The following is a 14,797-nucleotide window of genomic DNA, read 5'->3' as shown; positions in this document are numbered from 1 at the left end:
CCGACAGTTCCCTAAATTCTTTATATTTCTATGTTATTTAAACTTAAAATTTTAAAGATTAATTATGAATAGAAAAATTTTTGTAGTCCTTAAAAGAGCCTAATGCAATCGAGACTAAAACAAAATCGGCCTACAAAAAAAAACCTAGAAAAAGCAGATAAATTCTACTACACAAGCAAAGTAAACATATTAATATAAATCAACTAATCAAGCAAATGTCCATAGGAAAACTGCCATTTAATTATAAATGAGGGTCTGTAGAAAATAAAGTGGCCAGGCACCACTGCCAACAACTTGGATTTCTAAATCTATGACAGATGCAAATGACTTTGAGTGAGATATTGGTTCTTCAAATCTTCAACTCTTCAGTCTTCTTCTCCTTGGACTCCTTGGAACTCTTCTCCTTAGACTCCTTGGCTCTATCCTCCATGGACTCCTTGGATCTCTCCTCCTTGGATTCCTTGTATTCTTCGTGGCTTGAATGTTCAAACGAAGAGACAATTCTCCCTTTTAGGGGGTATTTCCTTTTCTCTTTGCATATCTAAAGCCATCCAAACTTGATCTTCCAAATGGAAGAAGACTCTCCCTTTTGAGGATGCCTTCTTCTTTTGGAATTTGAGTCGGATAAGAATGTCCACACTCAAATTTTATTTTCACAACTCTTAATAATTATTACAAATATTACATTAATATGAAAGCAGTAAATCTAAAATCACTTGCCGGGTTATCCTAATAAAAATCCCAAGCATTTATGACATCTCAAGCAGTTATATAGGAAATAAAAATAACTCATCACAGCCACATTCTTGGCAATGCTCTTAACTATTGAGGGATAAACAGTCTCTGGAGCACGTGTAACATTTATTATTTAATTCCCCCCCCCCCCCCCCTAGCATTGCATGAGCATGGCCACCTGCAAGAAAATTAATATATATGTCATTTCTAACCTAGGGGTAGAACTAACGCACATCACATCAATTCTAAGAGTGCAGTAAAAGTAAGCAAATATAGTAATTTCATTCACAGTATATAGTGAAAACTACAAAAAATCCTGGCACACAGCATAAATGGAAACATCGGTCTAACTTAGATCTAGAAGTGGTGCCCTAGCAAACCATTCTAGGGGTGTGTAAGGTTTGTATGACTTTGGATAGGTCCTATGTAGGATGATTAGTTCAAATTGCATAATGTTGGAATCTGATAAAGGCTATAAAAGGAAATTTTAGTTAAAGTTCAAATATCAATGGATTAGGATCCATTTAAGTTAATTTAGTTTGTTGATCCTTTTTTAATACTTAGAGTACTAATATTTGGAGTTTAAATTATATTATCGAATTTTGAAAAGTCTCGGGTCCTCCTAGGTGCTATGCTAAGGGTATCCAAAAGGCCACTATGAGAAATAGGCTAGTCTTGAGGCTCCTAACACTTAAAATAAATACTAGACCTTAAGATGAGTAGTTAGACAAGTAGCTTGTTGGATTTAGAGTTTTTTATTATTAGTTATGAATTTTTAAAGTTTGGGTAATTAAGGGAATTGTCTAAATTATCTAACTAATGGTTGATTTTATGGTTTTGATCCAAACCAACTCCAAACTAATTGGAATCACCCCCAAAGGTCAGGAATGACCTAAGAAAGTGTTCCCAAGTGTTTGGGAAAACTTGGAATTTTTAATAATTTTTAATGATTTATTAGGGGAAAAAAGATAATTTTCAATTGAGGCTAAGTTAAGGATCAGACTTAGGTCAACCTAAGGTGTCCTATTTATATCAAGTTAACAAGCTAATTCTGAACAATTCAAGCTATTATGAGTAATTTTATGAGTTGAAATGGATTTATTGTAATTTTTAGAAGGTAGCGAGCCCTATTTAACTAGTGAATTAGAGTTAGTTAATTAAGGGGTCTAAAGAGCCCTAAAAAATTTTAGAAAATTCTGGAATATCTATGATGTCACCAAGTTTAAGTGTTGAAGTTTTCATGTTAATAAGTGATCTACCCTAGCTCCTGGAAATTTTTTTAGTTTGCTAGATGGGTCTTTAAATTTTGTCCTTAGGGTGTAACTACGTTATAGGAATTTAAATTGAAGTTCAGACTAATCCATGGATTTATAATGCATGGTAATACATAAAATCTGTAAACACACCATGTCCTTAAATCTAGGAGAGCCTAAACAAAGTGCTTGTGCATCCTACACATGCAAACTACGATAAAATAAAAGTAAATACACCTAATGAAGGGATTAGTGAATGATTGGGACTCAATCATTCACTAACCCACTCCCCCATAATTGTATTTCATATATATAACCTAATTTTAAAATTTCATGAACAATGGATCTCCCAAAAATTAAGATTTAATAATATAAGTAATTTCAAAATAATTCAAAATACTCATAAATATATAGATTTTTTAAAATAAGGTAATTCAAATTAAATCAATTTGTAATAAATAAGTATATGGGAGACCCACTGACTACCCTAATGAGGATTCAAAATAATTTGAAAATAATTTTTAATTTTAAAATAATTATAATATTAATTACTTAAATAATATTTAAATAATCAAATAACTAAAACAAAGCGGAAATCTATCAAAAAAAGATAAATTGCTGTATGAAATAATTTTTAAATAAAAATACACATTTTTTTGAAAATTTCAAGGGGTTATACACAAAAATCTGATTTGAAATGAAATAGTTATGATTTATCGAAGTTTTAAAGCAATAAAGTAGTTTAAAAATAAATTATATTTGAAAATAAAAAAAAATCAAAGTAATAAAGCTTCTGAAATTTAATATTATTTATTAAAAAAAATAATGATAACAAAAGATTTAACATAATTATAATATCATAATAATAGTAATCAAAATGTAATAATGGTAATAATAACCATAAAAGATTAAAGTAATTTAATTTAACATAAGAAAAGAGCAATAATAATACCACACCTCTATTGGAATATCATAAGGTCCAACATCTTTTCCACCCTTCATTTTCTTTAAAGCCTCTCTAACTTCAGTTTTACTAATACGCCGATAAAAACATAAATCTTTATTTTCATCTAGGGTGCTAAGGTCACTATAGTCAATCTTATTTTCACAATCTTCATTAAAAAGTTTAGCAAAATATCTCATCCATCTTTGTTGAATATCATCTTCTAAGAAAAGTATTTTTTGATCTTCATCTTTAATACACTTCACTTGAACTAAATCCTTACTACTCCTATCTCTTTGTTTGGCTAACTTATACATATATCTTTCTCCCTCTTTAGTATCTAATCTATTATATAAATCACTAAAAGCTAATGCCTTTGCATCGCATAATAATAATAAATAATTAAAAAAATTGCAATTTTACTATTTTTATAATATTTCAAAATATATATTCTATTTTTACTTGAAATTAATTTTAAATTATAGATTATGCAAATATGATCAAAACGATATATTATATGTATTTTTTGGCCCAAAAACAATTTTCTAAGATTATTTGAATGAAAACTAGCTTAAAAATACTTTTAAAAAAATAATTTAAATAATATAAAATGCCGGCAGCGGTTAGCGGGACATGTGGCACATGCGGGTTTGTGGGCTCAAACCGCACGGTGGTGCGAGACAGATGACGGCCCGGGACTGGTTCCGTAGTCCCGGGCAATGATTGCGGTCGCGTCGTATTCAGCGCCCATGATTGGGACGACGGTGATCGCGTGATGTGGTTTCATTAACCACGTCAGCACACAGTCCAGGCCGTCGGATTATCCGCTGATACGAGCGGACGGCTGTGATCACGCCGAACCACGCGATCGAGCACAAGCTCAGGGCAATGGACGGATGAGCATAGCGGAACAACAGAACACGAGCCGTTGATCAAAAGATCAACGGTCCATATTTTGCCAACCCGAGAATTAGGGCGAACCGAGAATCCAAAGTGATAATTTCCTCGTTCGTCAAAACGGCTCGACCAAACGTTACAAAATTTAAAACATGGATTCTATTACTGAAGACCATTCGTGGGGGCTATTTTTCGAGATCTAAAATGCATCGTATAGAAACTTATTTAAATCTAAGTGTTCTAGACTAGGGTTTCAATTTTACCTCAATCCACACGGTAGATTCAGTAGATCTTCGTACGGTTGAGCTTGCAGACTGTCCTCGTATGTTTTCCTAGTTGAACGTGAGCCTTGATTCGTCCTAAATCGAAGGGAATTCATTTAGGAAAATTTGTGACCTCGGTTGGCCGGAATCCTCGTCGTCGGCGAGGGTTTCACGATGGCTTTGAGTTGGGGAAGGTAGGGGCTGGTCGTGGGAGCACTCACACAAAATTCCAGAGTGTTTGGAGGTCTAGGACTCGATAAATCAAAAAAAGATCCCAAGAAAAGCCCTAAATTTCACTATTTAAACCCCTTGAACGGTGGGGATTAGATCAAGAGGTAAATAGGAGGGAAATCAGTCTATTTAGGCCGTGGTTTTCAAATTCTATCCATCAATTAGGAGTTAATTGCATTTAATGGCCTTTAATGGGCCTTAATGGGTCATATTGACCCATTAGGAGCTGAAGTTGACCAAGTCAATGCTTGACTTGGTCAAATCTATTAACTATAACCCATGAAAAAGTGGATTGAGCCAAGAATAGAGTTTGATTTGGCTTGAATTTAAGTTCGACTCTAATGGGTCTTAAATGGGTCAACATGACCAATTAAGGCTTGGATTGATCAAGTCAAAGTTTGATTTGGTCAATTTAGCCTATTTAGACCCATTGACTGATAAGGATGAATCCGAGGAGGTTTGGAATTGATTCGAAGTCAAATTGGGCTCAAATAGGCTAAAGGGGTCAATTTGGGTCAACCCTGGTTGACCTGGTCAACTAGGTTGACCCAGGACCCGGGTCTGGGCTCAGCAGACTCAGTCTGACCCATTGATCCCATTGGAAAGGGTCTTGGGGTCTTGCTTGGTCAATTTGACCAAGTCAACTCTATGGACCCAGTATTTGGCAAAATCAAGGTCAACAACATGATCATCTCTTGAGCTGAGTCCTCCCACAACAACATGATTAGAAGCCAATCCCTCAAAGATCTCCCGCACATGATTTTCATTTACAGCTTTAATCATTTCGATCACAGACCCTGAGGAAGGAGAGGCACAAGCATCCACCTCGCCTCTTGAATCCGAAAGCAACCTAGTCTTGAAATGGATTTTAACATTCTCTTCAATCATTACATTCTTCCCCTTACCAATAACTTCAATTTCCTTTTTAGATGACAACATACCACCTTCATTAATGATTAAAGGCATTTCACTTTTAATCTTAAGTTTCGCACCTTGAATGAAGCTTGATTTCCCATCTCTAAACGCTGGTGGAGACGAAGAGAACCAACAAACAGGAGCATATGAACATCGTGAAGAAGAATATCGATCGTCAAACAGACCACTAGCCAAAGGAGGTCGGCGACCCTCAGCCACCATCGGATAAACTGAAAAACTTGCGAAATCAAAATTTGAAATTCCGTAACTTCTCTCTAATTTCTCTCTAATTTCTCTAGTTTCTCACTCTAGCTTCTCAAGCCCTCTATGGATCATAATTTTTTACGACAGTCTCCTTCAGTAGACATATTCTCTAGCACTTTTTGGGAGGTAAATTTATGGCCTGGACGAAGATGAAGCTTGCTCGTCGTTTCCTTTGGACGGTCTCCGGACAACCAAGCAAGTGTTCAATCTGCAAATTTGATTTATGTTATTTTTTCTAAGTAGGCCGACATGTTTATTTAATTTTCTTGATCTGAATCGTTGTTTTATGTTTTTGTTTTTAACATTTCTATAAAGTTTTCTTCTCTTTACACCCCCCCTCCCAAAAAAAATTTGTATGTGATCCGCTACATAACGAAACCCGCACGTGGGAATCAGGAAACTAGGTGATGACGTGGCACTAATTAATTTTATGGTCCTATTATGGAGTCTAGTTTCGTGTAGGGTAAAAGGGCACTTCTCGTTGAGCGCAAAGTACGACGGATTGAAATGACCCCAATACTAACTCTCTCGTGTCCCTATATTTTGACCAGTTTAACAACTTTTATAATTGGTCATAACCACATCATAAATACGTTAGTATGTGTGGCCCTCCATGTGGCCTCATAAAACAGCAGTAAAGAACCGCTTACGTATTATTATTATATTATTTTAGTGTTGAGCACAAGAAATAGTCGTTAATTAATAGTATAGTATATTTGATTTTTAATTGAAAAAATAAAATAAAAGTTTTCGATCACAGAGAAGTTGTTTGGTTTAAATAAATTATTAAATATGTTATAAACTAAAAAAATAGTGTATTAAACTTTTTTTTAAGATATGTAAATATCATTAAAACAAAAAATGAAAATATACAAGGTACTATGTCATAGTCAACTATCACAATAAAAAAATTGCACATTATGGGCGGTTTCAGGCAGATTATTTTTCAAAGGAATTCCGATGGATTACGATAAAATATTTCGGGCAATTTTTCAAACAAATTTTTCGGTGAATTGTTTCCGACGGATTTTAATAATTTCTGAAAAAATTATATATTCATAATTTAATTAATTCATAATTTATAACTTATTATAATTATTTTAATATTTTATTTTAATTTATTTAAAATTTTTAGTTATGTATTATTTTATTTAAACATAAAAGAGTTTGTTTAATAATACATTTTGTTTCGCAGCAAAGTGGTTGAGTACTTGAAATCTCATTAGTGTTGTTTTCGAATTGAGCTTGTAAAAGTTCGGCAGCGTGGGATGGTTGCAGTCAGTGTTTTTAATTTTGGAAATTTAAAATAATACTAAAATTAAATTAAAGTAATTATAGAAAATTCTCTAAAAATAAGATACTTTAAAATAATTAACCTTAAAGTTTTAAAATATTTGTATTTATTTTTAATTACAAAATAAATAAAATGCCAAATATTAAATGTTTAAAATTATTTAAAACGTATAAAATTTATTAAAGTAATTTTCATTTTAAATTAAAGAGCATTAAAATCTAAGCAATTTGATATATTATACTAATTTTTTTGAATAAAATTGAATTTATTTTGATTCTTTAAAGAAAATTGCAATTAAAAACACTTAAAATTAATTTAAAAAGAATTAAATCAAATTGACGCTGACATCAGCGGGAGGACACGCAACAACTTCGAGTTTACAGATGAAAACTACGGTAATCTTATGCAAGCGAGGGGATTAATGACCAATGATTGTGTCACGACAATCATTGGCCATTAATACCAAATGGCAGCGGTGACAAACGCAGTTTTACTTATCTGTGCAGCAGTTTCCACCAACCGTAGGATTCCCACGTTTTGGGATCAACAGCTTTGATCAAGTCAGACCCAGGGATTAACTAAGGGATCGAACACGCGGTTAATCGGAACTATGGAATGACATGATCTGGACCATTGATCGAAAGATCAATAGTTAAAAAAAAGTACACTTAAAGCAGATACAAAAGATGCTCTAGAAATGATATTTTAATTCATTCTTTGAAAATACTTAACTATTCAACTTAAAATTTAAAACAGAGAATCCATAAATAAAGAGCATTAGTGGGGGTATGATTTTATGATATAATATGCACTTAATAGAAAGCTAATTAACCGTAAGTGTCTTAAGCTAGGATTAAGCTTTTTACCTAATCCAACCAATTAGATTTTGGTGATTTTGGTTTCTCTGAAACTGTAGTCTGTCCACCAACTTTTCCTAGTTAAAATGACATTCTAAAACACTCTAGATTGAAAGCTCTTGAGGTTGGATGGACTTTAGCCTGAGTTCGCTAGGAAGCTCGTCACTGACGAATTCTAATGCCGGATTCGACTTGGGTAAACTCGAGTGATGGTTGGAGTGTTTAAATGAAATGAAAGGGGGCACTAGGAGGTAGGGAATGGTGAAAGAATGCTATGGTTCAAATGAGGGCCATTGATCCTGTTTTGGTCAATTCAAACGACTAAGTTTAGATTACTTTCGCTCGACTCCTAGATGATTACCAAGTGTCCTAGTGTAGTTAGCAGTAGAGGGCAAGGACAAGGGAAAGAAATCTAGGTGTAAAGTGGGATTTGCCATGTTTTGAGCACATGGGATCATTAAAACTGATTTAAACCTAATACAGAGATTAGGATTAGTTTGATAATATTCTAAAGATTGTTTGAAATGGCTGGAATAGCTTTATATGGGGTGAAAGGGGTTTGGGAGGTTGTTTGACCACTTTTAACTCATTCTTAGGCTTGAGTTGAATGTTTGACAGGTCAACCATGTAAATGATATTCATGTGGATTTTAAGGAAACTATTGGAGCTATTTGAATCAAATTAGGAGGAATCAAAGGTGTTAAATTTGGAACATGAATGAATACATAAATGGTTTGACTATGGGCTAGAGTTGACTTGGTCAAAACCCTCATGGCTTGACTTACCATTAGTTGATTGGCTTTGAAGCCAACCATTAAAACAAGTTTGGAAGCTTAATGGGTTTCACGTGGTTTGCTTTAATTTGTAGCATTGATTTTACCCAATTGGGTTAAGTTTGACTGGACTTGGGCTCAATTGACTAAGTTAGTTGTTGACTTGGTCAAGGTGACCAGTCAACCACAAATTAGTAAGGAAAGTAGTCAAGGGAATTTGAATGAGATTTGAATTCATTTGAGGCTTGATTTAATATAAAAGGGTTTAATGTTTGATTTGGTCAACCCTATTTGACTTTGTCAACCAGGTTGACCAAGGTCATGGGTTTAGGTTCAACAGATTTGATTTGATCAATATAGGCTAATAGTGGTGGTCTCATGAGTCAGCATGGTCATTTAAGCCAGAATGACCATTTAAACCTTTAAAAGGTTATTTCATCAACATAGGTTGACTTGGTCAACTAAATTGACCCAAAGCCTGAGTTTGAGCTCAACAGATTTGTTTTGACATTTTAGGTTGAATAGAAGTTGTCTCGTGCAAGGATGAGGTCATTTGGATTGAAATGGTTATTCGAACCCCTATGACATATTTTGGTCAAAATAGGTTACCTTGGTCAAACATGCTTGACCAGGATCTAGACTTGAGTCCAATGCACTCCTAATGGTGTATAGGAGGAATTAAAGAAGGTTTCTAGGTTTTATTTGAATGGTCCATGTTGAAGTTTGGAGGAAACTTTAATTTTTCCCTTAAATAGCATTTTAGTCATTTTAACCCCTGGTCATCTATGGATCAAACTAGGTCCACCAAAATACATTTTGATGCTTAAAATGTTATAGTTAAGGGTCTGGATGTAATCAAAGGTCTTGGAGAATGTCACAAGGTCAAAATTCACAAGGTAGAGGGTCATGTGACATAAGTTGTAAATATTTGAAGGTTTTACACCTTTTGAAATATTTTTTTTTTTTAGTTCGAGACCTCAGATTGAGTTGAAAATTTGAAAGTAGACCATAGGGATATACCTAATCAAAATTCAACTAATATATTATGAATCATAAGTCATTTGACTAGGTTTTGAAGAGATTAAAAAATCACTCGAAAAAGCTTTAAGGACATAAACCTTTAACTTCGAATTTTGGTCTGAATTTTTGGGTTTGAGCTAGGTTGAATTTGAATTATCCAAATCAATCATAATCATTATAATTATTATAAGTGATTGGATAGGATTGAAGTTTGATAGGAGGATGGATCAAGTTTTGATTGAAGTCTGGGTTAAAGACTGGAGACTTGAAGTCAGGATAGATTTGAAGCTTTTATTGATTTCAAATTTGGATTTATTTATGATATGGATTAAACTTGACCTACGTCCACACCTCAGAGTCTTCCTCTCCAAGTATTGCACTAAATCTTTTAATATCTCTCCTTTTGTCTGCACACCTCAGAGTCCTCCTTTTCAAGTATTATACCAAACATTTTAGTATTTATCATTTTGGTCTGAATTTTTTGGGTTTGAGCTATGTTTGAATTTGAATTATCCAAATCAATCATAATCATTTAAATTATTTTAAGTGATTGGATAAGATTGAAGTTTGATAGGAGGATGGATTATGTTTTGATTAAAGTCTAGGTTTAAGATTGGAGACTTGAAGTCAGGATAGATTTGAAGTTTAAATTGATTTCAAGTTTGGATTTATTTGAGATCTGGATTGAACCTTGACCGACGTCCACATCTCAGATTCTTCCTCTCCAAGTATTGCACTAAATCTTTTAATAACTCTTTTTTTTTTCTGCATACCTCAGATTACTCATTTCCAAGTATTGCACTAAATTTTTTAGTATTTATCATTTTTTCCGCACAATAAAGCAAAGAAGCCTTTACAAGAATCACTTCCACCAACAGTGCAACTGAAAATAAAATATTTCTTCTTCTCTAGTGCGGCAGAGTAGTTGAATCTCTTTTACCTTCTCTAGTGCGGTAGAGTTGTTGGTGGCCCTTTGACTCAAATAAATTCTTCTCGAAACTTCCTTTAAGAAAACTTTGAGAAAAGGAGCAATTAGGAGGATGATGATTGAGTGCTTCTTCTTCTTCTTTCTTTCTTTCTTTCTTTCTTTCTTTCTTTCTTTTTTTTTTATTTTTTTTGAGGAAAACCCATAGAGGGTGTACGTGTTTATTAAAATAAAAGGTTATCGGGTCCTTAAAAGTGATGAAAAATTCAATATAAATACTCATTGAGTTACAAGAAAAAAGAAAAATACGACCTAAGGAATCTAAGATCCCTTACTAGTTACAGATTAATAATGGACGTTTGGCATGAACCAAAGCCAAAATAAGGATCAACATTAGAGAATTCAATGAAAAAGTCATTGGATGTGATCGCTTGCAAAAGGAAATACATAAAGCAAGAAATGCCAAACCTCCAAGGAGAACACACCCAATAGAATGAACACCACTAGTTCGAAACCTACACAAAAAAGGCCTCAACAAGGAAATAATTAAAAACAAATCCAAAAACCAACCATAAAGATGGCAATAATAAAATAGCATCACACTACCTACACACACCAATAGGAGCAAACCCATTGAAATTCATAGACAAAATTACTATCCACCAATAAGGCAAAAGCAAGCAACCCACTAGACTAGCAAAAAGCTCCAAAAAAGTTAAAAGGCACCAAAAATAAACACAACCCACAAAAACAAGTAGACTAATGAAGGAACAATGGAAGGTATGTACAATATAGCTTATAAATGTGTAGTAATTGAATTTATGAACAAGCAATGTTTCAAGTTGCTTTCATATTGCCCATCTTAATTTATCTTGGTCATTCGAAAATTTTACATATCGATCATACTGACAACGATTCTATCTGTTAGAGTGATTATAGATATTTCACTTTTAAAATGATTATTTTCTCTTGATGTTATGCTTTATATTTATTCTACTTTTAATGTTTGTTATAAAACTTTTTACCATGATATTTTCATTGATTTTGAGAAAGAAACTAAATTAAACTCTTCTATGATTGATGGTTTAGTCATAATTTTTAACTTTAAAAATTAACTTATGAGCTATGAAAAGGGATGAAAATGTTTTCCTCCCTCAAAATTTTAGTGAGTGGCCAATGAGTTATTTTATGGAAATATCGATCAAACAAGCCACACAATTTTTAATGCTAAGAACTAACTATGAACATAATCAAAACACTATCCCATTCTTTGAGTTTTATATTTTTATTTTAATTTGTTCAAGCAACACTTCAAATTTCTCTTAAATATCAATAAAATTTTGCCATTATTTTCACTTGGGAGTATTACTATAATTGTTCAATAAATTTATAAAATAAAATATTTTTTATTTATTTATGAGTAGCATAATTTCTAATAAAAAATAACATTATTAGTTTATTACTAGTCTTTATTCCCCCATGGCTTCCCCCTTCTCTTCCTTTTACCGCTTTCCAAAATCAAAAAGAACGTGGCCATGGAACCTACTCGACAAATTATTCCTTTCTTCCTTCCAATCCCCACCTATATATAAATGTAGGACTTATTTTTTCCACTATATAGAAAGAGAGACACGAGCTAAATGCTAGAGACAATACGGTACCTTATTGGTTCGGCCGGAAGTAGCGGCTTCGGGTCCAAGTCGACGGCGGAAGAGGTCACCGAAGCATCGCCGGACCTCCGATCTATCACCGCCATCATCACTGGTAAAATTAATAACCCTTGTACCTTTTCAAGGTATAAGAATCCAGTTTCGAACTTTTTTTTACTATTTTGCCAGGAGCGACGTCGGGGATTGGGGCAGAGACGGCCCGCGTGTTGGCTATGCGCGGGGCGAGGCTGGTGATTCCGGCGAGGAACCTCAAGGCGGCGCAGGAGACGAAGGCTCGTATCAACGCCGAATTCCCTGGATCTGAGGTCATTGTGCTTCTTCTTGACCTCAGCTCGTTTTCCTCTGTTCGATCCTTTGTGGCCAGATTCCTCTCTCTTCAGCTTCCGCTCAATCTCCTCATGTAACTAATTTTCATCCCTGCTTTCTAAACTACTGGGAAAGACTGAATTCCGTGTTTTCCGTGTTTGATTATTCTTTTTTTTTTTTCCTTTTTTCTTTTGGGATCAGAAATAACGCGGGAAAATTTTCGCATAATTACGCATTATCTGAAGATGGAATCGAGATGACCTTCGCCACCAATTATCTCGGTAAAAAACTATGGTGAAGAAGTTTATCCGTTGAGTAGCTAAATCAACAAAACTCATTTTTTGATCATCTTTGGATTAGGCCACTTCCTGTTAACGAAGCTTCTTATGGAGAAAATGACGGAAACGGCTAGGATTACCGGAATCGAAGGCCGAATCATAAACGTCTCTTCCGGCATCCATGCCTGGTTTACCGGCGACGGTCTCCGCTATCTTGATCTGGTCACCTCCAAGAAAATGTGATCCCCACGCCTTTATCCCTTTTCTTCCGCTCCTTTATCTTAAAATATCAGTTAAAAAGTCATGATTCGTTTCGTCGGGATCTGCAGACCCTACAACGGCACTCGGGCGTACGCGCTCTCCAAGCTTGCGAACGTTCTCCACACGAAGGAGCTGGTAGAGAAGCTCGAGGTAATTAATTGCAGAATTCGATGGTTCGATTCCCGATTACACATACCATCGATCGACCGATCGATCTGAGAATATTTTTCTGATTATAGGAAATGGGTGCCAATGTTACGGCGAACTGTGTTCATCCCGGTATCGTTCGAACTCGTCTCATCCGCGACCGCGAGGGTTTCCTCACAGGTGATCGATCGATCAACTGATCCTTCACAAATCACAAGGTTTTTCTGATTTTGTTTCGGGTCAATGATTCCTTTCTCCGGTTTTCAGATCTTACATTCTTCCTCGCATCGAAGCTTCTGAAGACGATTCCTCAGGCAGCGGCAACGACGTGCTACGTTGCGGCAAGCTCAGCGTTGGCTGGAGTGACTGGAAAATACTTTTCTGATTGCAATCTGGCGTCTCCTTCGGCTGCAGCGGGAAGCTGGCAGGAGGCAGCGAAACTGTGGTCGGCGTCGGAGGAGATGACGGCAGTGAAGCAAATGCCGGAGCTCGATAAGGCGACGTGATAAGTTCGAGTGTATATATTAAACACGGCGATGGGGTAGCATATATAATGAAGTTTTACGGCAGAATAGTGAGTTTTTTTTTTTTTTTTGGAAGGCTGAGAAATTATTATGTGCGGATACTATACGGTTAAGAGATCAATCAAAATGTATCATGTTATTCAGTGCACAACGGTATCACGTATCGGTATTGAACAAAAAGTGATGCGGCGAATTCGGATTGGTCTCCAGACACCATCTGATATTAGCACAGAATAATTTTTCTACGAGTCCCAGAAGGGTTGAGATTTTGAGTAATTTCTCCCTATGATTCCGGTTACCTAATATTATATATATATATTCGAAACCATTAATCCTAACTAAATAATTCTCTAAAAAGATATGGATGTTAAAATTGTATTAGTAAAGCATTGCAATAGTAAAAGAGGCATATGAAGAAACATCTAATTATTTAATAAATATGATTTGACGATCTTTAGTACATTTGTGTCGTTTTATTGTGGTTCATTGTAATAGTTTGGGATAATCTTTTTATTATTTTTTAAAAAAAAAAATTAACAAAAAAATTCTTAAATTAAATAGCTTTTACTAAAAAAATTATTTTAAAAAATAAAAAAAAAATCACAAACGAAAATAGCTGCACTATGAAATTAATCAAGTAGGGGAGATTAGAATCATGTTAGGTGGGTGGTCTTCTTATCATTTTATTTTTCTTTTTTTCTTTGAATATAATGAGTGCCAGGACTTGGAAGAGAACGAATCTAGGGTTGGGATCTGGCTAGGTCCACTTTATAATTACGATAGAAAAATCATAAAAAATGGGTTTGTGTCATTGGCATTGCTAGGATGCCAGGTTCAGATTCATCTTTTTTGCTCATTTATTAAAAGTGTCAGGTTCAAGTCAATTGGAATCGAATCTGTTAATTTTCAAGTTGAGTTGTATTGGACCTGCTAACCCGTTTAATTACCTATAATATGGGGTCGTACAAGCAGAGTTGAGATTATGTCAAAGTCAAATAAATTTGATTAATTTTAAATAGAACCAAATTTAATTCGGACTCACTACTTTACAATGGGCTACAAAATAATATTAAATTAACATGTGAAATATTTCTAATGAAGAAGAACATTTAATTCTCTGTTATTATCATGGTAATATGCAGTTGCCGATTCCAATAATTTAGTTCGTTTTGGATAATTAGGATTGTATTAAAAGCATGATTGTTCTCAAAGTGAATTCAATGATTAAAAATAGTAATTAT

General features: G+C 34.3%; 1 protein-coding gene across 2 annotated transcripts; it reads left to right on the top strand.

The window, feature by feature from the left end:
- Positions 1 to 11,881: 11,881 nt before the first annotated feature.
- On the top strand, positions 11,882 to 13,958 carry LOC110100646 (short-chain dehydrogenase TIC 32, chloroplastic). Of its 2 annotated transcripts, none has more exons than XM_020828242.2 (7): positions 11,882 to 12,134; positions 12,209 to 12,440; positions 12,548 to 12,627; positions 12,707 to 12,826; positions 12,926 to 13,035; positions 13,125 to 13,212; positions 13,300 to 13,958. In XM_020828242.2, the coding sequence occupies exons 1-7, from the start codon at positions 12,011 to 12,013 to the stop codon at positions 13,536 to 13,538; spliced, it is 993 nt and encodes a 330-aa protein (XP_020683901.1). In that variant the 5' UTR covers positions 11,882 to 12,010; the 3' UTR covers positions 13,539 to 13,958. The 2 variants fall into 2 exon arrangements, with proteins under 2 accessions (XP_020683901.1, XP_020683900.1); XM_020828241.2 differs by having other exon boundaries at positions 12,707 to 12,863; positions 12,954 to 13,035.
- Positions 13,959 to 14,797: the final 839 nt, after the last annotated feature.

Source organism: Dendrobium catenatum, unplaced genomic scaffold (genome assembly GCF_001605985.2).
Source record: "Dendrobium catenatum unplaced genomic scaffold, ASM160598v2 fragScaff_scaffold_156, whole genome shotgun sequence".
NCBI lineage: Eukaryota > Viridiplantae > Streptophyta > Magnoliopsida > Asparagales > Orchidaceae > Dendrobium > Dendrobium catenatum.
This window is presented reverse-complemented; position numbering and strand designations above follow the sequence as displayed.